Source organism: Filicampus tigris, chromosome 9, assembly GCF_054856515.1.
Source record: "Filicampus tigris isolate MCC_2025a chromosome 9, RoL_Ftig_1.0, whole genome shotgun sequence".
Lineage (NCBI taxonomy): Eukaryota > Metazoa > Chordata > Actinopteri > Syngnathiformes > Syngnathidae > Filicampus > Filicampus tigris.
Genome location: NC_141225.1, coordinates 18,030,857 through 18,057,879, shown reverse-complemented (window position 1 = coordinate 18,057,879; position 27,023 = coordinate 18,030,857). Strand labels below are relative to the sequence as shown.

The window sequence follows — 27,023 nt, the reverse complement described above, 5'->3', positions numbered from 1 at the left end:
AAGCTGAGCCCATTGTGGCAAAATGGCAAAACATTATTTTAGAGAAAAGTTTTGGACTTGACTTTCCCTTTAAATAGTTTGCTGTCAGCTGGTGGCCAGCCCTCGCTACTCATATGTTAACGTGCCGTCTGTTTGAACTGAATCTTATGATGTTATCGGAAGAGCACATGAATACGCAAATGAGTGAAATTAGGTTCGGCTAGCAAAAAACTAGGAAGGGGTTCACTGTACTGGTTTGTTTGTGCTGAATCACATGACTCATAATGCTCCTTCTTGTTAAATCAGGAAAAATGCAGCAAAAACGCCAGAGAAAAGTCATTCCACATGAATAGGGAATCTTCGGAAGCAGACGACCTTCTCACGTTCCGTAATGGAAGCGCACGCACATACCCACACACACACACCCAAATGTGCCTGTGAAGGAGAGCAGACATCCCCTTGTGATGAATAACCAAAATGAAATGATCCATTTTGCACTATATACTGTAGTATGTTGACAGTTCAGACAGATGTTTTTCTGGTCCGGCTACAGTGATTTATTTCATTTTTTTTTTTTTTTTTTTTTAATCTTCTCACGTGGCCTGGATGTAGTGCTTTTGACCTAGCCCACCGTCATCGCATCATAATCAAGGACTTCTTTACACACGAGACAAGCCTCAGTGCAGCGTGACCAATCGAGGATGATTGATGTCATGTTGTGAGGAGTCCACGGTGCACATGCCCTCCGGGACGGGGGGTCGATAGGACTTGATGGTGTCAAGTATTTTTTTTTTTTTTTTTTTCTACCTGTGGATGAGCATTCCTGCTGTATTTTTGAATAAGTACTTAATACTTGTTGTATGTCTTCACTAACTAATGGCACTGCCGCAGACGGCCTTTGCGATTCAACTGACTCATGCTCACAACTAAACGTTGTTATTTAAGTTGAGCACGTTTAGTACAACAATGTGCCGTCGATGGACTGGCATGGCTTTAAGTTTGTGAATGTCTTTTTTTTTTTTTTTTTTTTGGAGCAACCCCAAAATGTTGAAAAAGAAATTCCCATCTCAAAGAAAGGACGCTATAATTTTGTTATTTATGCATTCTTTGAGGTGCTCTTGTATGTGACTGCTCAATGTTTTGTTTTGTTTTGAATACATAACGTCGGCTCTTTATTTCTTTATTAATGTCAGGTTGTTCGTGCAGCCAGAAAGCTGTCAAGCCATCACTAATGTGCTGACAATGTGAAAACAAACCATGGAGAGCTGGCTGATCAATCCATCGTTATGTTGACGTCGTGCTTTGCATCGGACATATCTTACTCACCTGTTGTCTTAATGGAGAGCTTATTTTTGTACATAATGAAAAAGAAAAACTGCCCCATGTGCTTACTTAAAGAGACCAAATGGTGAAATGAAGTATCTGACCAAGCTACGTAAAGAACACGTTGACATGGTGCCTTTTTGATTGTCTGCTTTTTAATGTTTATACTGTTTTGAAAAAGGAAAAAAAAAAAAATCAATTATATTCATTTGAAAAAGCTTGACTTATTGTGTCCTTGATCCCTGCGAAATTTTTTCTACACTATATGTAAGTGAACCTCTTTACTGTTGCATTTAGAAAATAAAATAAAATACAAATATTTATCCATCTAATAATTCATATTATATAGTAACCAATAAGACATACTGTATTAATACAATGTTCGGCTCGGTACCACACACCCCTTAGTTAAGCAAAAGACTCTACTGTGTATACATATAGAGGTCACCAATGACCACATGAGTAGCTCGCGGCCCTGTTCTAAAAATAGCTCACCGGTGGTGGGACATTGTAATTTCCTTGGAATGTTACAGAAGTCATCATTTCCAAAATGTAAACACTTGCAGAGATTTATAGAAATAAGTGTTGCATAGTGATTTTTATCTGTTTCTGTTAATAGTTGTTAAGTATTGATAATCATTAAGTGTCTTCATTAAAGTTTAGTCAGAATCGCAGACGGACGCCCATTTAAAATGATTCAAATTAGACTATATTTTTACCCCCGGAAAAAAAGTATGTGCAGACAAACAACTACAGTATCCATACATTAACAAATATCGGCAATTTAGAATATTTTAAATGTATGTTTTGCATTTGAGTATCTGGTGAACACCCACTCAAGCACAGGGAGGAAATGTGAACACACCTGAGCTGAGATTCGAACCCACAACCTCTCTGCGAGAGTGACGTGCTAAAAACCGCACTGTGCTGTTCTTTTAAAACCAGTACTACACAAACGTGTATTCAATTTGAAGACTACTGTAATACATTCTTGTACCACATGGCCCTTGATTCCCCAAAGTCAACTGATTACAGCATTTCTTCTTTTATTTTCAAAACTATAATGAATTTTAAAAAATACACGTGAACATTATTAGATTTAGATTTTCCTGGAAGACACCAATAGCTGCAGCAGTCGCTACAAAAAAAAAACTTTTATTGGCCATAGGAGCTGACACAACAAAGATAATCACAAGCAGATGCAAAACTATACAAATTGAAGAGCAACTTCCGCACCTCTTAATGTGGCAGTGATTCCTGATCAACACACATTTTACAACACATTTGCCTCAAGAAATCCCAGAAATACATCAATCATATGTTCTTGCATTACAGTATAACACAGCACAAAATCTACGGAAGAAGAAGTGCTTCAGCATGTGTGGAAAATCGAAGCAGTTCGTTTTATTTACAAAGGAGAATCAGATGCGGAAAGTGGTCCAGTTACTGCAGAACCAAGTCAGATTTGATTCCTCATGCTCTCGGTCCTCCCACGAGCAGGGCCCTCGAGAGCCGGAGTGATTAGCTTATTAGCATTTTAGCTGTAAACATTCAACGGCTGTGCGTGCCCACGTCAGAGGCGCTTATTGGCGCCCATCGTGTTTCATTGTCACCGCAGGCCAGCTGTTTGTCGATGAAAACATCGTTTGGAAGCGTCCACTTCTGGACTGTCACGTCTCTTTCAGTTCAGAGTCAAGTTGGAGGAGTACATCTCAGTGTCACAAGTCAAGCACGGGTCCAATGGAAGGGGAAAATGTTACCCCAAAAGAAAGTGAGGATGACGGTGAAGCGGGAACATTTCGTTGTTGTCAGTCGGAATTTTCCACTTGTTGGCGTTCTGCAGAGAAATAGAGAGACGGGTGAAGATTCTCTGTGTGACCAACATATTGAACACATACTGTATTTGGGTACTTTACTACATTATATTACTTCATACTTTGTGTACTGCACTTTCACACACTTCTCCACTTAAAAGTGAGAATTTTATACATATACATGTATAAAATGTAATATGTATATATATATATATATATATATATATATATATATACATATATATGTGTGTGTGTGTGTGTGTGTGTGTGTGTGTAACTTCTAAATTTTAATTAAATTTTTTATTTTACTCTTACTTTCATTTTTTTTTACGGCAGCCTATCATAAATTAAATATGACTTGTCTTTATTTTTTATTTTATACAATCGGGCAGTTGGTACTCTAACAGTAACAATAATTTTAAAAGTAAAAAACGTACTTAAGTTCGTTGTTTAGTTAAGCCATTCAGTAATTTTAAACAGGGTTTTTTAGCTACTTCTGTGTTAGTTGACACAAAGTGATAATGTTTCAAATATTTTCCCATAATATAATTTTGACACTGATAAGGACATTGTAATTCTTTTTTTAAAAAAAGACAACTATTCTAGTTCAGTACATTTGAACTTACTTTATCAAACAAACAAATAAATAAATAGTAGATTATATAGGCAGGCCAACAGACCAATTGACAGACGGACAAACATAGATATATATATAATTATCATTCTTTGTGCAATAATGATTAATTACACAATGATAACCTTATTTTCTTTTTTTATTTTATTTCTCTTTGTCACCTTGGCTGCGTGTATCACATACTGTTCTAATGTCTTATAGTCAGACTTACGATCCAAATCAATAACCTAATTCTAATCCCAAGAGGTCTACTTTAAATAGCAAGCCGAGCGTGAATGCAGTAAATACCGCGTGACAGACAATGACACATCTTCACTGACGTGGCATTTGCATGCCTACGTGTCAAACAAGCGGCCATGCATCGCCATCCCTGCAGCTGCATGCACACGACACACATCACACACACACACACACACTAATGGATATCATCATGTGTGTTCAACCATCAACACACAAATTTCCCATTTTGAATGCGTGTCCAAAAATAAAGACCAGTATCAGAAACCACAACGTGTGCATGAAGCTTTTAAAAATGAGCCACAGCTGCAGAGTAGCAGCTCGAGATTTATGATGAACTGAAGGCCATCCAACGGATCAGGCCAAACTGTACATTACGCGCATGCACACGCACGCGCACACAAAACATGCCCATTGTGGCACTTGGAAAATGAGATGTTTGTTTGTGAAGGGAAAAAAAAACAGCTGTCCTCTTTCTGCTTATACTATAATCAACATGCTCTTCGCTTCTATCTCCTCTGGCTCTGATCCTCGTGTGTGTGTCACAAAGTGTCGTGGAGTTAATTATAGCAAGGAACACTCGACGTGCAAATGCGGGCTATCGTTTTGATCATCATGAAGAATCTATATTGTCTTTTCTTTTTTCTGACGGGTGACAAACAAGTAGAGAAAGGTGGCACAAAACAGCAAAACAAAACAATGCCGAATTTGAAGATAACATTAAATGCACTTTTGTATGCAAAATTTCATTTCAAACAATTAATCCACTTCCAGGACAATACAAATGATACTCAAAGCGACGAAATTGACGGCTGTACTGTTTTTCTCGCAAGCAAGAATCCTTCTTTTTTTTTTATGTACAGTTCTAAAGTAGTCAAATATTCTCAAAACACGCAACTTGGACACATGTGTATGCACTGACAGTAAGAAAGGACAATTCAACAGTTATTGCCATTGCACATTATTATTATTGCCTTGTTAATTAAACTTAGTCTATATGAGGCTACTTTTGAAAGCTACACCGTTGTAGTTGTGACAACAGTAATCACAAAAAAAATGATTGCGATGCATCACGTGACCCTTTTTTGATAGAAAATCATTAGCATTATAGTCAAAGTAAATGATACATGAGTGCAAGGTTCACCAACATGCTGCCCACAGGCGCCAGGCCACCCCCAAGGACCACGAGTGGTCTGCAAGCCTGTTCGAGCTCACCAGAGGTGGGACATTGTGATTTCCTAGGAAAGTTGTAGAGGTGATCATTTGAAAATTTGTCAACATTTGCAGAGATTTCAAGAAATAAAACGCTGCGCGCTATTATTCATCTGCTTCCTACCTTGTTAAATTATCGCTGATTAATAATCCGATAAATATAGTTAATTATTAATAGCCTTATATAATTGAAGGGAGTTTGAACAAATTTGTTGTTTTAGACGTGTGTATGAAACTGGTAGCCCTTCACATTAATCTACCCAAGAAATAGCTCTCAGTTTCCAAGAGGTCGTTGACCCCAGCGTGAGGGTCATATATTTTCCATCGTTAGCATTCTCTTTCTTCACCGATTGGCTTAGGAGACATCACATGCTTCTACTGCCTTAAAGGGGGGGGGGGGCACGTGGTGTCCATTTCAGTGCAACCAGTTTAACATACCTTTATGGATCCCTGCCCTCTAAGGTGGACTTTCTCCTTGCTACTCATACAAGCACTTTACAATAATTAAATAATATTCTACTAATTTTTTTGTTAACACATTATAAAGCCTTAATATACAGTTTTACATCAGATCCTCAATAGATGATAAAAGCTTCTAGTGGCCAAATGATGAACTCGCAATCATTGCGGAAATGTGTTGTAATTAACTGATAAATATAGATTAGATGAATAACCTCCAAAGACTTCAGAACACAACCACGTGCCTATTTTCAAGCAGTTTATAAAGGCACTAGTACTACAGCAAATCCTGCTACAAACAACTCATGTGAGAAATGTGGTAAATAGGCATTCATATGGCAGCAAAAGTCATCTCGCCTCGCATTGTAGTATCGCACTTGTGATTTTGCGATGTCCAATTCCAAAATCCGGCATTTTTTTTTCTCTTCGGTGGATCACGTCAGTTCAACATAAGGTGTGGGCCACATCTGCTCCTAAGACGAGATGCTTTGGCCCGTCGCGGCCCCCGATGTTGCGACGTTGTCTCCGAAGGCCGAGCCGATGATAACAAGCAGAGCCGGCAAAGTGGATGGTAATGACTACCGCGTTGCGTTCAAGGACGCTCGGCCTCGGCTTTCCACTCGCAGCGCTGAGGCCCGTCGAGATTTCGTAATAACCGAGGGAGCACCTGCAGTGAGCACATGGTTGCTCGTTTGTGTCTGGATATTGTCATGCGCACGAACCATCCGTTGGTATGCGCTGGGGCACTTTTCTCATATTGATACTTCAAAGCAGGTGATTTTTTTTTTTTTTTTTCAGCCACCGATACATGGGTGCGTGTGTGCTAGGATTTTCATCGACATTGCTGATCAAGGTAAACACAAGATGATCTCTGTTTACAGATTACTCACACACACACACACACACGCACACACACATTGGTGCACACTTGTGCACTGCTAATGAAAAGTGACAACAAATACACACAACTGCACATGCACGCATGACCCTAACCCGAGTCCACACACCTTCCAAATAGCTCACAAGTGTTTCCAATCTAAAGGTTCCTGCTTGTCTGGGCCCCGAGTGCCGCCGCCTGATTGCACGACACTGGATCCACCACACAACACGCAACATGCAACATACTAAATCCCCCACGAGGGGAGCGAGGGGCAAAGGGCCATGCACGTCTTTTACATTCACGTTACCTGCACAGCAATCAAGTGTCAAAACGTTTTGAAGATGTTCTTGTATAATTGAATAATTATCAAGTGCTTTCATTTCTTGGAGTATCAACCTTTTATTGAGGTGATGAATCGCATGCTCTTTTGACAGATTTAGAGAGGGGTTTTTTTTTACACGTTTTTCTACATTTTGTTCTATTGTTTTAATCGATTCTAATATTTATTTTTCTTTGTTAAGAATCAACGCAGATGTGATCGTTTTGGGTTCAAATGCCAGCATAACGTATTTAAACAGGCAGAAGAAAAATTGGAGTTTACACACACAGACCCAGAAATCATGTTTTAGTATCTTACCTCCCTTATCAATATTATTAAATACTTTTTGCATCCTTGATAATTAAAAGGGCATCAAAATAATGATTTCTATAGTGTGCATTTTGCAATTTTGGCCATCAGTGATTAGTGACTTGTTTTACATATATCAATTGACTATTCCCCAAAAGTGTAGTTTGCATTTTGCTAAAATGTATCTAATTTCCTCCATTGTTTCGATTAATCAAGACTACTGAAAACAAACTGAAAACGATATTTTGGCTGAATTCTAATTACTTACATCTACACGTTATGTAATCGTAAATGCAAACGCTCTATTTGAAGGCTTCAACTAATCACACAAGCATACGCAAATGCATGTGTGCGACTTGTTTATACTCGATTGTTTCACCCAAACAGAATACACGTAAATAAAACCGTTTCCTTCCTGCCTGGTTATTTATTTGTCAAGCTCAAAGCCAAATGTTGGCGTACCAAAGCGGTCGTGGGTTGTTTACAACGCGGACCTAAACATGCGGGCCCCTACGCTGATGTCATAGAGGAATCGGGTTTGTGTGTGTATGCGTGCGTGTGTGCGCGTGTGTGTGTTTGTACCTGAGAGTTAGCAATGGAGCGTCTTCCTTCACCGCTTTAACTGGGACAGACGGGAAGAGAGCAGTGGAAGCAACAGTGGTTGAAAAGGTGGAAAGGGTGCAGATTGATGGCGGGCATTAGGTCAGACAGGAAGATTTAAATAAGAAATGTACAAAAGAGAGAGAGAGAGAGAGAGAGAGAGAGAGAGAGGACGGGAGCGAGAGGGTCCTAGTGGCTGGCGGACATGGCCCAGGCGCCCTCCATCCTCCAGACGGAGAAGGCGTAGCTCAGCCTCTCGTGGGCCAGGTAGTTGCAGCTGGCCAGCTTAGCGTCCATCTCGTCGCTCTGCAGCACCTGGTACAGGAAGTCGATGTAGCGCGACGCCAGTTTCAGGATCTGGATCTTGCTCAGCTTGTCCGAGGGGAGCGTCGGAATGATCTTGCGCAGCGAGGCGAAGGCGTCGTTGAGGGACTGAGTGCGCTGGCGCTCCCGCACGTTGGCGATCACCCGCTGGGAGTGGAGGTCCTCGAAGGGCTGGTCGGCCCGCGGGCCCAGCGAGGCGGGGGCCAGGCTCACCACGGCCGAGGGACTCTTCTTCACCCGCTTGGGCCCGGATGGCAGGAGGCCGGTGGGACTGCCGGCGGCGCTGTCCTCCGTCTGAGCCAGGCTGTCTTTCTTGGGATGAGGGGATCGTTTTCGGTGACCTGACTGCTGACTCTTCTTGGAGCCCCTTTCCAGTTCTTCTTCGCTGGCCCCCAGACCTCCTTCAGGGGAGTTAGCGCACGACACCTCTTCTCTCATCTTCCGCCTTCCAAAAGCCTCTGTCTTCTGTCTTCAGCCTTTCGGACAGCTGTAAAAAAAAAAAAAAAAATTATGATTTGACTTCTTCTTGTCCTACGACTGATTCTCCATCGGTGGCCGTTCTCGAATTCCCACTTGTTCAACTTTCGCATTCCCTTCACAAGCTGGCAAGACAGAACAACAACAAACCATCTGACAGGCCACCCCACCGTTGGCCTTTTTATAACCAAACGCTGACTTGGGGCCTGTGGGCACATTTGATTGGCTCAGCACACTTCCAGGGGACGTGGTCAGGGCAGGGAAGCAGGAAGTGAGCGTCGGCTGGGCCGGGCGAAGAGAGGATGGGGGTAAGTGGTCCTCTCGGCCAATCAGAAGCCCCGACTTAATGTTGCAGCGATGACGGAGGCTTTATGGTTTCCAGATTGGGTCCACATGCACGCTCTCGTCTCAATTCACGATCACACAAAAAGTCAACTGGAGGGAAGACTTGAAAGCCAACGTTTGGTTTCAAAAGGAAGTCGCATTCTTGAGAATTCAAGAAACAGTCGGGAAAAAAAAAATAGTCAAGACCCTCATGAAGTTGTGAATTTAAATTTCCTTGACTCAAGTGCAAAACGTCTTTGGCAAGATTTTCCAGGCTGCTTGTTTCACGTTTGACGATGAGGCGACAAAAAAGATTTACCTCATTCAATACCGTGAATTTTTTCATATGTTGCACGTGGGCAATCAATTCGTCCTGAGCATGTTGAATTGAAGAAAACAAATCAGTGAAGTTGTTGAAAACACTCCTTTACAAGACATTGCATGTTATGATCTAATTTTTGGTGGTATTTCACAATGACAGACCATGACATCCTGCATAAAAAAAAACAAAACGTTTTCCCTAAGTCTATTTTGGCTTCAGGATTCTCTCTCTGGAGACGCTGAACCATAAAACCTCCAACACCTGACCAAGGCTTGTTTCGCTGACGACCCAACGCCTCAGCTGAGCTCCTCGGTGACAGAACAACCTTTGACCCCCCCTTGGCCCAATGACCTGAGACTGCTGAGGTGAGAGAGCACCTAATTGTGCTATCCATGTCCTCGGGCTCAAGTCAACACATGTTTCTCTTCCTCCATTTGGGAAGCAAAAAACTGTGGATGTGCAGACACTTTTTTTTTTTTTCCCAACAAACTGGCGGCGGTGACGCAGACGACTGCTTCACTCCACAACAACATGTTGTGTAATGACGGCACGGTGGGACATTTGGCTGCAGTCAAATGGATCTGGGTTTGAATCTCAGCTCCAGTTCGCGTCGACAGCGATAGGCATCCAGCTTGGATGGACGGAGGGACGGACGGATTGATGATGGACGGATGGATGGATGGCTGCTGTGTAAGCTTTGAACCCCTAACTGTTTCCCATCACGGTTATACTGTAAGCAGAGGTGGGCATTCTGTCAGACGGACGGACCGGTCTGTCCGTCGGTCCGTCACTGGCGCATCGTTAGTCCGTTATGGGCGGACGCCGCTATTTCGGACTTCTGACGGACTTAAATGACGGACTGACGGACTGAGGATTACAATTCAGTTCATCACGAAAAATGACGAACTGACGAATGATGGACGAGTACCCTTGCCGCTGACGGAGGACGAATGAAGGACCGGCGAAATGGAGTAAAATGCCCACCTCTGGTTATAAGGTTGCAAAGTGGTGGGGCGAAATTCCAATGAATGTCCGAAAACATTCCGGAATGTAGAAAGAGAAAGTAAGCACTGCATAAGAAAAGTACTATTTGAAGATGCCTGTCAGACACTTAATGGAGAGGAAACAGGACTTGTTAAGGAACGAATAAACTGCTGTATTGCTTTCTGGTAGCTTTGGATGGACTTTTTAACAAATTGATGCTCAATACTTTTGCAAATGTAATTAATTGTATTGCCCAAATCAAACAGATAAAAAAAAAAAAAAATCAAAAGCACTAAATAGTTGTAGAGTTACTCCTTTAGATGCTTACTGATATTTGCTGCATCACATATGATGACGTTTTAAACTCGAACTTTCTGGTTCAGACTTTCCTGGTTATACTTGCAATCATTCCCATTCATTCCCGTCAATTGCCATTTGAAAATTCCCAGAAATTTTGCAACCCTACAGGACAATTAAACGATCCTGCGTCATGACCGGAGTGACTGGAATGACTGTACAGACTCTGAATGATGCATTGATTTCGACACCCTCACCATCCACCATCAGTTCCTATTTGTACGTTTCCCGAACCGAGTCGAAGTAAGCCGACGTTGACCTCAAAGACATCAGAGCAGAAATGGTTCAAAGTGCACCTCGACAGCGCGGGTGTGATTGTGTGCGAGGATCTTTGATGAGCCCCATGATTGCACCGGTTTACATTTCATTCAACGGAAAGTAGCTCGCCCCCATTTGGGTTCAATCAACTTGAAACTCACGCGGCCTTCAAAAGTATGAGGCTGCATGTTACAAAACAGGACCGGTCCGCTCTTGGATTAACCGGTTTTAGATTTGGCTTTATTGGGAGACCTGCTGGAGACAGCGGAGGGACCGGAAAGCCATTGTTGCCGTCCGCTTACCTTTTTAGCAAAAGCGTGGCGCCGTGCCACCGTGATGGAAAACATGAGTGAACAAAGCGAGGGGGCCACGCAGGAATGTCGCAGATTCGCGGGAGGAGAAGGAGAAAATGGGGAAAGAAAGGCGAGTGGGGGGGGGGGGGGGGGCTGTCCAAACAGAACCAGATGCAGGAGTGTGGAGGCCCGTTTGATCTCGGTCCTCATCGGCTGATTGATGTTGCACATTTCATTTTCTTGTCAGAGCCTTGACATAATGTTTCACTAAACACTTGGGCCCTGCTTTTGTCTTTGTTTTATTTCCACAGTGGTCATAATTAACCCTTTCTGTGGCTGAGAATAGATCACAGGTATATTGATATATACCGGTGTGTATATATAGGCTTCCACACGCACGCGGGGGGGGGGGGGGGGTGGCTTAGGTATCAAAGAAGGCCGCGATATGTATTGTCTGTTGGGCTCTCTCCACCATATGGTTTGCTCTGAAATGAAATACGGCCACGGTGAAGCGTTTGAAGAGCTCCGGGGAAATAAAAGAGAAAACCAGTTATCTTTAAGTTCATAATGCAGTCAATTCAATTACCATCATATGGCGAAAGGTCGGAGAACTGCCGAGAGGTGTACAACACTGTGACCGATCCTAAGTGATGTGTTTAGAAATCCATACAAGCCTCTACCAAAAGGAACCGATCCTAAAATTCCCCCCTCGACTTCACGCTGGGAGTCTTCGCCCTCTCGGCTGCTGTTATTGATGTTTGCGCACACATGCCCCCCGCCTCCCCCCCCCCCCTGCGCCCCTCACAGCCACACACCCATCCTTCCATGGCTCCATCCCTCCTGAGGAGCCCATAGTGGCACAAAGGCACACATCTGGGACCCATTTCCCCCCTGGAGAAGCCCTTCCTGTGGGGTATCCACTTAGAGTGGCTGGGGAGGAAGATGGCGGGTGGGGGAGGCTGAGGGTGCAGTGTCGGTGGGGAATGGCGGGGGTTATGGTGCGGGGGGGGGGAGGGAGGTTTGCAAACTAATAATGAGGACGGGAGGTGTGGGTGATAAGCAGGTTGAGTCAATGCTGAGTGTGGCTGGAGACAAAGAGGTCCGGCATTATCAAATCAGATGTTTCCTTTTAAGTTGGACTTTTAAAACTGGTATTAAAAACACATTTTTACTCTACGGCTTTTGACTCAACATGAGAGTCGCTTTTAACTCAACATGAGAGTCAGCATTATTTTTACAGTTTTATAGTGTTTACTGTTTTTATGTTATTCATTTATTATTTTAACTTATCTTTGTCATTGAATGACTAATTTTTACTAAATGTGCAGCATTCGGTATGCCTAATGGTTGTTTTAAAGTGCTCTATAAAGTTTTAAGTTGAGTTGAGAAATTCAATTCTAACACTCTAAAAACAGTTGGGTTAAAAATAACCCAATTTTGGGTCAAAAATGGACCGATCCACAACTTGGGTCAATTTGACCTAACTTTCTTTGTTGTTTTTGCAGAAATCGAACTAGAAAATGAGTAGTTTAAGTACAAAACAACCCCCCCAAAAAGGGCTGTTTTGTACAAAACAATACAAGAAAGTGGGTCAAATTGAACTCATTTGTGTATCAGTCCATTTTTTAGCCAAAATTGTGTCATATTTAACCCAACTGTTTTTAGAGTGTACGCTACTCCACAGAGCGCAATAGTCCGGCGAGTTCAAAGTCCTCTGTAAATTGGCTAACTGGAACACAAGATGCCAAAAACAGGTGTTTAGCGATTAGCCGACTTCAAATTCAAGATGTCAGTGCCGAGCATAAAGTCTACTTCTGCCCCTACTCTTTTCACGTTGCAGTCCACTTGTTTTATCTAGTTTCCTCTCGAATAAGACTTCAATTCACCTGCATAGAAAAAGTGATTAGTCATGATTATTTTATAGGGCGAAAACACCCTGGCCGTTTGTTTGCGTATTTCAGGGCCTTTCAAATGTTATCTATTCTACCAGTGACAGTTGAGTGGAAAAATCAGCAACCCTCCATCTGTTGAGAATCATGCGATAAGATCACAAGGTCCAAAGCAGCCACCAAGTGGACCCTGAGGTGAGATTTTTTTTTTTTTTTCACAAATGTTTGTAGAGGTTATTCTCATGTATGGAGTTGCAGTATCTCTTCAAAAACAGCATGCTCCCCTGCTGCTTGCCTGCCGATATTATTCTTGTGTAGCTGCGCCTTATCTTCTTGCATTAGCCTATAATTTATCATAATATTTAGTGCACAGGCTTCCTTCAAATATCCCAGCTTTCATGTGTAATTTAGCTAATATCCTGCCCCGGCTCTGATTACACTGTTTAAGTTCAAGGGTCCGTCCCGCTGGAGCTCACAGCTGAGAAGGAACTGCGGCATGCTGCGTCGGGCCGGGCTGGGGTCGAATCCATGACTCACTTTTGTACATTTTTAGACTGCATGATTGTGACAAGTGGAACTCCGTTGTGGACAAATTTTTGCCACATGTTCCACTTGGAAGTAAGGACATAAAAGTCACCACTGATGGTTGTGTATCGTTACACCTAAGCTAATGTAAAAAAAATCATTCATTGAATAAACTGATCCATCACAACGTGACAGAGCAAAAAGCCAGATAACATGCCACCGAGGATTTGGGAGAAGTATAGGGATAATATCTGTAAAATATTGGGGGAATTTTTTGGAAAAATGAATTGGCAAATATGTGGTAGGATGCAAATAATGGAAGGCTAGTGTAACATCACTTACACAAGAGAGGAAGACTCTCTTGCTCACAGTTCTCTGAAAAAGTGGCAAAGCATGCTAGCTTTGCATTTGTACATTTGTATCTAAGAGTTGAATTTAATTGTAAAACAGAAGAGAATTAAACACTGTATATTTAAACACCAAAATTCTCAAACAAACTATTGAATTTTGTCAAATGAAAGTCTGCTTTCTTAAGGCTAACATATAGCGTTAGCATGGATGTTATGGTAATCATAAAGCTTCAAACTCCTCTTCGTTAACACATGGAGCAGCAAAATATACAAACAGAGCATACAACAATACTCACAGGCATATATTCTCTCTGCTCAATGGAATGACTATCACAGCAGTTTAGTCGGAGACCTTCTCTGCCTCTTATTGCTTTTAATTACGCTGCATCCTCATCCAGTTGAGAGCTCAGTGCTGTAAAATTCTTCAGTTTCACAGAAAAACTGTTTTTTTTTTAAGTAAAATAAATGTAATGGGACTTTTAAAAATGCATCTGGAAATAATCAGATGATACAAAAATACTATTCATCCATCCATTTTATATACCACTTATCCTCATTAAGGTCGCAGGTGCGCTGTAGCCTATCCCAGCTGACTTGGGGTGAGAGATGGATTACACCGTTGAATGGTCGCCAGTCAATTTCAGGGCACACAGATACAAACAAACACACTCACATACAAACCTAAGGACAATTACCAGTCTTCAATGAACTTAACATGCATGTTTTTGGAATGTGGGAGGTAACCCGAGTACCAGCAAGCACGGGGAGAACATTCAAACTCCACATAAGAACTCCGGAACCCAGATTTGAACCTCCAACCCCATAACTGTGAGATGGAACCACCACAAAAAAATATATACAAATATTTTGATTCTTTTTTCAAATCTAAAACTGCTAAAGACCTAAGACCCAATTTGACGAGAATGGAAAGTGATTCTATTTACGTGGCTATCAAAGAGAGCGTGACCAGGAGGAAGGTTGCGTGGACATGCCACATCATGTCCACATGTGTAAACACAAGGTCATATGGTCTTTGTGTGCATGTGCTAATGTGAAACACATCCGAGGTCCAAGTGTTGATAGGAACCTTAAGTGACCCAAATTCTTGAAAAGAGGACATTGTGGGTTGAAACGTGAAAGAGGCAAATGAACATCAGGATTTCTATTGACATCTACTTCCTCATGTTGACATACAAAGTGGCAAGGGTGTAAAACAAAAATCTTTTTGCATATTCATCAAGCGTGAAGCAACACTATTTATAGCAAGTCAGCACATGAAAGTCATTTTCACCGCTGAGTCAGCATCTGAAATTCATTGCAGTCGGTTCGATTTCTGTGCAAAAGCTTGCAGTGAGTCAGCAGACGCCGTGACCATATGGCCTCTGCGTGCTTGTACCAGGTCTCGAGATTTTTGCTCCAGGAAAATCTTTGAAAATTGTCACGTCATGTAACGTGTAATGTAAGGTCAGGATGCCTGATGGGAAACAGTGAATACAACCAGCCCTGTCGTTTTTTTTTTTTTTATTCGGTAAAAGAATCATTCATTTGAAATTATGAATGAAAATTTTACTTTACTTGAACATTTTTAGTAGGCTACAGTCCATTTACCATTCGCCATTTCTTTTGTTATTATTGTCAACTTGGAATGAGCAGCCAGCACAGAAATGCACGTGCGTACCACTTTCCACATGATTCAATTTTCCTCTTCTTCTTCTCTTCTGTATCACAAAAAAAGGAAAACATAAAGCTCAAAACAGAAGTGACTTTGGACTTTGTGTAAAAAATTTACACTGGCCCCCAGTCAGCTGTAGAATAGATTTTTAAATTATGCTAATGTTCTATAAATCATTGAATGGCTTAAGTCCTGAATGCATTAAGAAATTGCTCATGGAATATAAACCCAGTATTGTTCTGAGGTCAGCAGACTTGGGTCAAAATAGTGGAGCTCAGAGTTCAAAGCAAACATGGTGCATCAGCATTTAGCTGTTATGCTGCATGCAAATGGAATAAACGGCCGACAAAAGTGAAGTCTGCCCCAAAACAATTTTAAATCCAGGTTATAAACTATGCTTTTTTCCCCCCATACCTATGATTAAGGTCTTTTAGAGAATTTCTAGAATTATTTTTTCCAAAATGATGCTCTTGCGCTGGCTGTATGCTCTTTTACTAATTTGAATAAACTATTTTTCGTTTTCTACTTTGCTTGTAAATATATGAAATTCTTCTGTTTCTCTGTTGCTTTGTAACAATGTGAAGCACACTGAGTTACCTCGTGTATGAAATGAGCTATGCCAAGTCTGCCTCGCCTTTCAACTTAAGAGGTGGATCTTTCCCGAAATCTTTGTTTTTTTTTCTCAAGGTACGTCAGTGGTTTACAAAAAGTTACAAATAAGACACAAACAAGACCCCCAAAAAGCAAAACAGGAGTTGCGCGCTGCGCTAAATTCTTGCACATTATGCTGACGAATAACGTGAAGATGAGCTGTTTCTTTCCACTTTGGAGGGATTTTATTTCCCCCCCCCCAAAATGTGTGACCTCAGGGATGTTCAAATTTTGAGATTCCGCTGTTCTGAGGTCCTTGGTGACCTCATCGCTGACTACAGACACAAAAACATGTTCCCCGCGCTCCAAATGTTCCCATGTTTTGATTGATGCCATGATTCACATAAACCCAATTTTGCAGCCTCAAAGGGAAAAGATCTTACAGATGATTCACTTTTTTTTTTTTTTTACCTCCTTTTTTTTTTTTTTTTTTATAACTATGGGATCATCTTATATCTGGATATCTTGCTGTCAGGGGCAATGAAAGGCCTTTGTTGGGAACCCCAGACCCCAACTACACGTGAGCAATATCTATAATCTCACACTTCAAATACGAGTTAAGGGAAACAGCGTCCACTTGGGATCCGCAGGATCTGACGCTGTCACGCATCCACCCCGGCTCAGACGTACGGTCAAACGGCGTCTTGTGTGCGAGCTGCAGAGGAATGCTGCGTTTCTACAACAGAGCCATTGCATTAGAAACGTCAACAGAGCTCGGCGGCCCCGCTTCAAAGGAGTTGGCCTTCACATCGAATCAATCCCTACTTCCATTAGATTAGGTGATTTTACCAAAGTTACATAGCGCTAACATTTCTTCATGGCTTTTCGAATCCCTCGCTCTGGTTCTGGTTCCCCCTGTGAAGCCACATCAAACGCACCCTGTCATGGCAGATCCCTTTGTGCTCGCTGCAAACGGCAAATATGTGTCTCCTTAAAATGTTTCAGATGCAAGCTCGCCGTGGTCCCAGAGGCAGAGCATGCAGACGCAGCACAGACGGCGGCAGAGAGGGACGACCGAGGCCCATCTAACGCAGGCCGTGCGGAAAGGCCGTCATTTGGCGACGGGAAAGAAAACTGTGACAAACGTCCTGTAGCAGAAAATCCGAGATAGCAAACGTATGAATGTTCTGCATGTTAGATACTTGGGTAAGAAATAGAAATACGCAAGTAAAATCAAACGTACTAAATTCATTAGTACTAAACTCACTTAGTAAAATAGTACAAACTCTGTACGTACTTAGTACAAAAGTAAAAAGTACAAATGCTTTTTTTTGGGGCCAATTATATACTGTACATAACCATTTGGATAACTTGGCACAATAAAAAAAAAAACTGAACACTTCTCTGCACACAAAATTGATTTTGCTAACTTTCATACTGCTTGTGCTAAGAAAATATAACTAGCTAGCATTAGCATCAGGCTTTTATGCTAGGAAAACAACACGTTCCCGTACCTTTGCTAATGTTGTGAACTGACTAACAAAAAAAATCTAAAAATACACCTCACCTGTATGTGGGTTTTCACACTACATGAAGGAGTGATTCTCAAAGTGTGTTACACGGGTTCCCTCTAGTGGTACGTGAAAAAAAAAAAAAAATCACTGAAATAAATGCAAATTGAATCGACAAACTTTAAAATGAAGAATTTTACAATGAAGTTTGTAAATATACATACAGCCTGTTTATTTTCTTTAAATGTAGTGCAGTTCATGTTTTCTTCGTCTAAAGTACATTTTTGTACTTGCCACGAACAGAATTTTTTAACTTTTTAAGAACAGTGAAATAAAACAGTTTTCAAGTGGTTTAGTTGTACCTAACGCTACATTATGTTACAGTGCCTTACAATAATGAATATACATTTTAAGCATAAAACCTCTCTAGTTCTTGATGAACACTTAGGCCTAGTCCCTCACTGTATTTTAATGATGGTCACTCTGGTGACACTTGGAAAGCTATGTTTTTTTTTTAGTTTGTATTGGTGTATAAAGTTTAAGAAACACTGAGATAAAGATTTGTTAAACCCCAAAAGCTCGTAATTTTTAGGCCGGCACAACACACAACACATTACTGCCAATCATTCTTGAAACTGACAACATCAAACAATTCTCTTAAATGATGCCATGCATGGGTAATATCTCGCTTCTCCAAATTTGTTGCGCCGTCAACTACATGCTACCTGTTTCACGTTCCCACGTCGCCTGCTGTCCTGTTTTTTTCTACCTCATAACTCCCAAAGGTCTCAAACAAGCTCACAACTTTGCTTGACTTTACCTCTTTTTGTTTACATTGTGTAACAAGCCTATTTTAACCAAGTAAGGACTAGGCAGTACAGATTACTGATTTTCAAATTACAAAAATAAATGCTCAAGTAAAGTACAGATACCTTTTAAGCACAGTACATACTTCTCAACACTGGCAATAAACCGACGCAAAAAGCTGCAAACGGAAGTTTCAGTTTGTAAGTAAAACAGATCAATTGCTTAAATATCTGTTGGCTCTCCGCCTCAATCTGCGGAAGTTGCTCGGAAATCATTCCGGGACCACTGTCTTAAAATGCCAAAGAAGATTCTCGATGTCAAAGAGGCCATCTGGTTCTCGAACAGTTCAAGATGGGAGCTTTTCATTTCGCTCTGTCTTCTTCCTCTTTTATTTTTAAGAACAAACAAATGCTTTCAATGATCATATGTTGCAAGTGAAGCTTTCACACTTTGCATCCACTTGTGAATGAATCCCAGTCAATTTATGGGAAGGAGGAATGGACCTGCGAGAAATCGCAAGGCACTTGTTTCACTGATATGTTTCATTCATCTAATGTAGCAATGTGAGGCCTTTTTCCAACCATTTCAAGCCCTTTGAGAGCTATACGAAATTGTTACATGTTTTGGTGTTTTTTATAACACTTTTGTTTTTAGAATTACATGGCGGGCTGGTTCAGATGCTTGTGCTGTATACGGCCAACGGGCTGCCAATTCCTCATTGAGTACATAATAATGTTGATCAAAGCAAAGCACAATACCATAGCAAGTCATCTTCCATAGAACATGGCCACTTTTAAAACAAGCAAGTAAGCAATATCGCGTAGCCTTCGGTTTAAAATGTACACTAATGTGAGGGTAATTACTGGTCTTTTTCCAGTATAAGTACATAGCATAAACTGTAAGCGCATAATAAGTCAAGTGTCAAGATCACAATAGTAGTAGTAGTAACATAATATCCTGTATATCGGTAATTATATGCAAATCATATACAATGACACTTTTTAATTATCATGCGTGTGTGATGTAGTTGAAAATAGGTATGTACTCCTGTAACAAATTAGTAGACTATGATTTTGCGATGTTCATTCAGCCCCGTAAAAGTTACATAGCGCACAGAAAATTCAACAAGGCTCTCGTTTTTCCAAGCTGCAGAGGAACACGCTCACTGCACTATCACAGAGAATCCATGCGACACATCATCGCAAGTTCAATATTTTGTCCCACCCTTGCTAGTTTCAATAACTCCAATAATTTCCGACTAATTACAATTACAGTATGTACAATCCAGCTCAACATTACACATACAACATTTCGCTGTAGTTCCTCTTAATGCCACACACGAAGAGACACACACCATTATTCTGACAGGTGTTTCTAATATTTTGCCTTCTCGTGTAGTATTGTTTTTTTATTTTATTTTAATCACCCCATTAGATTATACAGGTTTCCTGTCCCTGGGTTGCTCTTTGTCTTCATTATGCAAGAAATCCAGGTTGACCACATGTGCACCATTGATATTTAAAAGTATTTTTAGAACAGTTAACAAAACTTGTGTTTGATTTTCATGTTGGCCAAAATACAATAGGCTAGCACTTGAGTGACATTCAGATTCTGTCTAGAAAGGGTGGGAAACATCCAATGGGCTCTATACAACCTCAGGGTGAATTTTAGAAAACAGATGCTCACTATATATATATATATATATATATATATATATATATATATATATATATATATATATATATATATATATATATATATATATATATATATATATATATATATATATATATATATATATATATATAAAAAATTAGGTGCAATGTACTATGGTCCTCGCAGGACCCCTGCTGTGTAATATATCGACCATTCTCCTGTCTTTGCATATTTGAAATGTGGAAGTGGGTGTACAGCGATTAAGTACATACGGTTGCTGTGGACTTGTTGCATGCAAAACAATATCTTTGTTGTTAAAAAGCTGTAGCTTTTTAGCTTTTCATTGTACAGGGCATTTAAGATATTTAAAAGGCTACGTTATAAACACCCCTTCTCACCGCACTCTGCCAGACTGCATTCAATACTTTGAGACTACTTCCTTCCCTGATTTGTGTAGAAAGGGGTCCCATAATTGAATAAAATGAGTCCCCTCCCCTCTTTACATACCATGTATACACACACACACGCGCACACACTTTACAGGCTAGTATATAAAGTTAATAGGGCGCATTTGGTTCCAAACCCCCATCCCGCTCAGTGGAAATTGAGACGGGTAGTTTTTCAGTTTCCTAATGTCGAAGTTTATAACACTCGGCTAAAAATGTTACTATGGTGATATGACCACAACATTGCAATTACCAAGATGCAAGCAGACTGCTGGAGCTGACAAACAAGCTGGTTGAATGCAATTAGGGCAAAAACTGTGGAGTGAAGAATGTTCATCATGAACCAACGGTGAGCATACATATTGTCCTGTATATGGAAACATAGTGAAGGCATCTTTTTCACATCAACTTGCTACAATCAAATCAAACAGCAGCAAGCTGCAGGCAGCTCCCTGTTGAGGGACAAAATCAAAATATGAAAGGTATACCGTAATTGGCTGACTTCAAAGCGCAGGTTATTGGCTGGCAATTATTGTTCGCTTTGGCGATGCTGTGGGGTGTTTTTCTTGAGAAATGTTTCTCAGGCCGTTTCATTGGTGCAAATTTCGCTGTTAGTGACCTTTGCTTATGGCTAACTCCTCTAATCCTTCCTTAGTAAAACAAGTTGTATTCCTTTGCAAAACTAGACAGCAATGAAATATTTTGCAGGAACAGAAACTGTGAAATAGTCCCTCTGAGTAAAAATGGGAAGTGTTTTACTGTGTGTGTGTGTGTGTTGCAGATTTCACACAGAGGTCTTGTTAAAAAAAAAAAAAAACACTTTATTAATGCGACTCTTTTCCAAACACATTCACATGGATACACAAAGTACCTTTTCACATGGTGAAAAGACAGCAACAATAATCTCACGGAGCAACAATCATATAAATGTTATATTAGATGTATATTATTAGGAGGGCATGAAATCAATCATTTTTAAAAGAATGACATGAAACTGCAGTCATTGCCCAACTTCATTTTATCTCATATTCCAAGGTTAAGGCACAAAATAAAACAAAATCTAGAAAATGTATAGAAAACGCCCTGTCAACCCTCATTTATCATTTGATTATGAAACAACATGGAAAAGTATAAAAAAAAATACTTTTCCATACAAGTACACAAATCAGCAAGTTGAGAAATTAAGAGTATTGTTGGAGTGGTAAGGCCCCCTACTGGCAATCACATGAAACTGCAATTACTGCTGAAGTGCTGAAGAGATTAATCAAAAATGATGGACACTGGATGTACTAATGTGCAGGCCTATATGTGTCTACGTCAGTCATCAGAGCCAGCAAGGCACTATATGAAGCATTGATTTACATTTACAATCTAAAATCTATTATTTGTTCCCCCAAAATTGTATTACTTCATCCCCAACGGCCTATTCTCTTCTTTCTCTCAACTGCACTGCTTCCAATACATGCATGGATTTAGGATTTTTTTCCCCCAGTCATTTCAGCCTCTGTGTACTATTATATCAATCTAACCTGCCCAAGGCCTTCAGAATCAGTAATGATGGCCATTCTAACTGAAACGATTTTAACAATGGGACTGTTTCTTTAACCATTCAGATTTGAGATTCGCTTCAGTCCAACATGTCATCAGTTTTCCGTCCTCAGATTGGTTGCTCAAAGGAAGCCAAGTTTGATTAGCAAAGTCTGTAGGGATCTGCATATACTAACATAGTAAATGTATAATCGGCAACTATGGTGAGCATGACATTTTATTTTGATCGTTTGTCGTGTTATTAGATAAATATTGATTCTGAACTGCTCCACACGACTTATATGGCACAGTTGCGTGCTGGTATATTGTGGTTTTGTATACAGTTGTTTTGACAGTTTCTATAATTGTGATGCGACAGTGGTGGATTCAATTGGGTGAGTCCCCTTTGACCTCTCAGGTAGAAAATACATGCCCCCCCTCACTGGTGTGTGTGAGTGTGCGTGTGCGTGTGCGTGTGCGTGTGTGTGTGTGTGTGCTTACTGGCTACAAAAGGAAAGATGTAACTGGAATGAAAGTTCATCCAAACGCTGAGCATTACCTTAAAAAGTCATCCATCACACTGTCCCGTGCGGCATAAGGAGATGGAAGCAGGTCCCTTTAGTTACTGTGCGCCTTTATTAACGGCCTTCAGAAGTCGCTGAGAATACTGATGTCGGAGAATTCTTTGCGGTAGCGGTGGGACGACAGAGCGAGCAGGAAGGACCACTTGAGGCTCATGAAGCTCCAAACACAAGATAGGTAGAGACTACGAGGGTCAGTCAGGGCTGCAGGTGAGAGAACCAATACATTGTCACTATAATTATCATGGACTGATGCAACAGAATAATCCATCCTTCTTTTTTTTCGATAGCGCTTGGACTAGAGCCGATCCCAGATGACTGAGTAAAAGTGAGGTACACACTGGACAAGCAAATTTACTTGATTTAACGGATTTATGTTTACGCCACACGTTAGGTAGAATTTTGGGAAGCCGTCGTAGTGAACGCTCAAAGGACTACAAGTCAAAAGTGTTCAGAGTAAGTTAACAACTCTGATTGAAGCAGATAAAAAGCTTTTATTTTAACGTAATCTGTAAGAACGAAACATTTAGTTATGATGGCGTTCCCATTTCACACATACTCCAACATCTTTCCTACACTACAAGGACAACGATCGATGACTCACACTCCTCGTTGTGGACGGCAAGTGACAGGAAGGTGATGAAAGCAACGACCGCGAGCACAGAGAAGAATACACCAACGAAAAAGAACAACTTGAGCCCCTTCAGCCAGGTCCGCCAGTGGTCCTGCAGGTACATGACGTGGGTGATTAGGGTCCACAGTGCCAGCACACCTGATGGGTAGAAAAAAAAACATTAATATAAACCCGTTTGAGGGCATTCAAACAGAATACCTTGATTTACGCTGGCACTCAAGTAAATGAAAAGCAAAAAAAAAAAAAGGGAGCAGGAGTTGATGCACTTTCAATCGTTCATTGAATGGGACAAACAGTCACACACACAAATTGAAAATGAAAACACAGGCAAGGGGCATGGAGCAGATGCCAACACTTAACTAACCGCATGGTAAATAGCCAATTGGAGCTGAAGTCAGCACTCCTGATTTCAGCCCAAAGCGATAAAAGCATTACTTTGTCACCATGTGTTGGAATCTTGCTGTTGTTAGGTTTAATTTATTGACCGCGTTTTTTTTTTTTTTGCCTGTGTTTGATGTCCTGTTTTATTGGTGGTCCTTGTGCACTGTCATAAGAGAAAACAAAAGTATGTTTCTGCTTCCCTCTCGATGCGGCGACTAAATAATGAATTATGTTGGTGTTTTATGATCCTCTTTATTTTATGTGTTGCTGCCATCTTGTGGCATCTGTATACAAGTACAAACACCTGTTGAAGTGTAAATTATTTGTGCATTTTCATTATTCAGAGTAGGGCTTTATCCCTAACCCCTGTTCATTCTAGTCACTATTTGGAAAAATAGTCTTACGTGGGGTCAGAAAATTCATTTACTTGGCTACATTGAGCTTTTTTTTTTTAATGTATATTTTTATACTGATGTATCCGTTAATTTTAAATGTCAAATCATTGTTTGTTGGAATAAATCATATGCCTTACAGTGAATCAGGTGGTATCTATTTTGTCTCCTGCCTGAATAAAAACCTTAATTGCTGGTTGCAGCCAAGTAGTATACTCAATCGGTCCCATGTATGTACTCAGCTACTACAGTATACCAATCTCATGTGACAAGCACATTTGAAGGTTTGTGTGTATCTAAATGTCCATGTCGACATTGTGTCCTGCTAAATTTCAAGAATAACTGACAGGACACATCCATGGAAGTTATTATAAGATGAAATGAACAGTGCTGAAGAATTGTAGAAGAAAAATAAACACCGACACAGCTGTTTAACTGCTCATCATGCAACTGCAAGATTTGGTTATTTTTTACCCTTGTGATCACACCATGACTCGACAAGTTTCCACAAGCTGAGTCAGTTAAGAACACTTCTTTTTTCAGTCACTGTGAGGCTTCGCCAAATCTTGGACTCCCAGTTTTTGTCTTGAGGGCAGGGTTAAAAGTTGATACACGGTGAAACTTATTACAGTACATGTAGACAGCAGAATATTCAGTGAGGCAATTACAAACCTAATCTAGAAGCTCAAAGGTCACATTCAAGGACCCACTTGCACAATCCAAATGACTCTGCGACCTGCTTGTTTTTAACTTACTTAAATTAAAAAGTTGGACAACATAAACGTGTCATTAGGCTACACTTCCACACACAAAAGAAAATTGAATACAAAAGGCAACTAATAGAGATGGGTGTACGGTATAAGGCACACCGAAAAATGCTAAGGAGTATTAGAGGTAGTGATTCAAATAAGATTCCATCAAGGTTTCTCCAGGTTTTGGTCCCCCCACCCCAATGCATTTTCAAGGGCGTCAATAATTTATTGGCGTATTTTCGTTATTCGCGGATTAGGGAATAGAGACCATGCCGTTTTATGGGCTATTTATTATTATTTTTAAATAACTCTTTTGAAAAAAAAAGTTAGACATGTAAACTTGCAGAATATGAATTATGCCACAAAAGCCATCCGTTTTAAGTTATCGCAAGTCGGCGGCCATTTTGCCACTTGCTGTCGACAGAAAATGACGTCACAGGTGCTTAGTGCACAGGTAATGACCAATCGTGGCTCACCAGTTTTCTGCCACAATTGCACATTCGCAAGTATACCCCGTGTATATTATTGGGATTTTTTTTTTAACCATTTAGCCAACAATTAATCAAATGCGTGCAGTCAACTTTACCGACACGTTCGAACACAAAGCCCTATGTGAAAAATGTTTAACGCAACATTGGCAGTTCCATGTTCCAGTAACAACTCTCATGGGAATTTTTAAGTTATTTGGGCGGACCGTCTCTCGTTAAAAAATAACAATCGGTGTGTGTGTGTGTGTGCGCGCGCGTATGCTTATCCAGCTATAGTAGTTATGTCAATATGGTAAACGTTGAAGTAGCCGAATTTTATTCATGGCTCATTTTTCTTGATGTAACCAAGCAAGAGGTCAGTTGATTTGGAACGAGCACGCATTGCGTGCCAAAGGTTCGTCGATTCACTTTACCTGACAGTCCTCCCATGGCAGCTGTCCACGGCTGTCGGTACACGACGTTCCACACCAGAAAAGCAGACGTCCCCACAAGCAAACCGACCGAAGCATAGCCGACACTAACGTACGTTTTGTTTACGGCCATTATAACAAAAACAAGTGTTGGGATGAGATCAAAAAATTATAATAATAAATGGCAAACGAGTTGAAGAGCGTGGGCTGCTAAGGCACAGGCGCAAAAAGACAAAAGTGGCACTGTTGCTGTGCTGTCATTCATACACGAAAAGCCTCCTCCATGGCACAGCGTTTGCAATTGATACTTATCTTGTAGCCAGTCTCAAATAGAACGTGTCCGCTTGTCGTCGTCTGATTCTGGGCAAATCAACTCTGTTATGCCGATGCAGCGACCTCTTGGGGGAGTAGAAGTAAACGCCTTTACTATGAGAATCATAGTAAATCAATCATCCGCGCATAAAATAGCTACATTCCACTTACCAACATGGACTGAACTAAAACAATAACAAAAACGTTGTATGGTACTGTTTAGGGTGTACTGTCAGATATAACCCCAAAGTTTTTCTTTAATTCCCAATTTCCTTCAAGTAAAATAAAATAAATAATTAAAACAAAAAATAATCCAGAACCTGTGGGTTAGGATGATATATTAAGCGGGTTAATTTATAGGCTGTGTAGCCTTTTTGGCATAATAGCAATTTTTAATAGGGACAGACTGGGAATCAGTTTACCATCAGGCTTGTGCATGGCGGGACTGGCCGTTGGGCATAGCGGGCCGATGCTCGGTGGGCTGGCATCTTTGGGCCCTTCCGGTGCTATTGAATTATTTTGCTAAATTATAATAACAATAATACATTTTCTCAATTTTCCCCAAGAGACCAGCCCATAATTTAGAGGGCACAGCTCATTATTGCATTTCCAATATAGACAGCAAACTCCCTTCATTTTCTCAATGAAACAGCTGTCTCTGTATATTCTCTGAACCAGTACGTCCTCCTTGGCAAACACCAGCAGGTCACACCACGACACGCCCGTTACCATCATCTCTGCTTGGAGGAGCACAAAATGCTCGTCTGTGCTTTTCAGCCACACTTCTTCATTCTCAAATCGGCGCAATCCATGAAACTCTGGAGGCTGGAACAGCTGACATATACCAGTCCGAAACTGGGATCCTGTTTTGGGGCGTACACTAAGCCATGAGACCGGGCCCCCAGCCATGGAGACTCGGGGTCAAAAACCAGATTACAGGGTTCATGCAGGACACGGGGTAACCTTGAGCAACATCACCAAAAGTGGTATCCAT

The 27,023-nt window shown here is 40.9% G+C and overlaps 3 protein-coding genes across 4 annotated transcripts in view; 1 reads left to right on the top strand and 2 right to left on the bottom strand.

Moving 5' to 3' along the window:
* LOC147142376 (histone deacetylase 7-like) overlaps positions 1-1,525 on the top strand; it is a 39,586-nt gene extending 38,061 nt beyond the window's left edge. For both annotated transcript variants that reach the window (XM_086040427.1, XM_086040426.1), the window contains one exon: positions 286-1,525. Coding sequence is in view for 1 of the 2 variants with exons in the window: in XM_086040426.1 (XP_085896552.1) it covers positions 286-328 (43 nt within the window). In the remaining variant the exon portion in view is untranslated. The remainder of the gene's footprint in view (positions 1-285) is intronic.
* Positions 1,526-2,441: 916 nt separating this feature from the next.
* Positions 2,442-14,278, bottom strand: LOC147142375 (twist-related protein 2-like). The gene is made up of 3 exons (XM_086040428.1): positions 14,166-14,278; positions 7,749-8,577; positions 2,442-3,139 (listed from the first exon to the last, which is right to left on the bottom strand). Exon 2 carries the CDS (start codon positions 8,526-8,528, stop codon positions 7,956-7,958), a length of 573 nt encoding a protein of 190 aa, XP_085896554.1. The 5' UTR covers positions 8,529-8,577; positions 14,166-14,278; the 3' UTR covers positions 2,442-3,139; positions 7,749-7,955.
* Positions 14,279-21,551: 7,273 nt separating this feature from the next.
* Positions 21,552-26,124, bottom strand: slc48a1b (solute carrier family 48 member 1b). Its single transcript, XM_086041316.1, has 3 exons — positions 25,721-26,124; positions 23,265-23,432; positions 21,552-22,864 (listed from the first exon to the last, which is right to left on the bottom strand). The coding sequence occupies exons 1-3, from the start codon at positions 25,848-25,850 to the stop codon at positions 22,728-22,730; spliced, it is 435 nt and encodes a 144-aa protein (XP_085897442.1). The 5' UTR covers positions 25,851-26,124; the 3' UTR covers positions 21,552-22,727.
* Between the last annotated feature and the right edge of the window lie 899 nt (positions 26,125-27,023).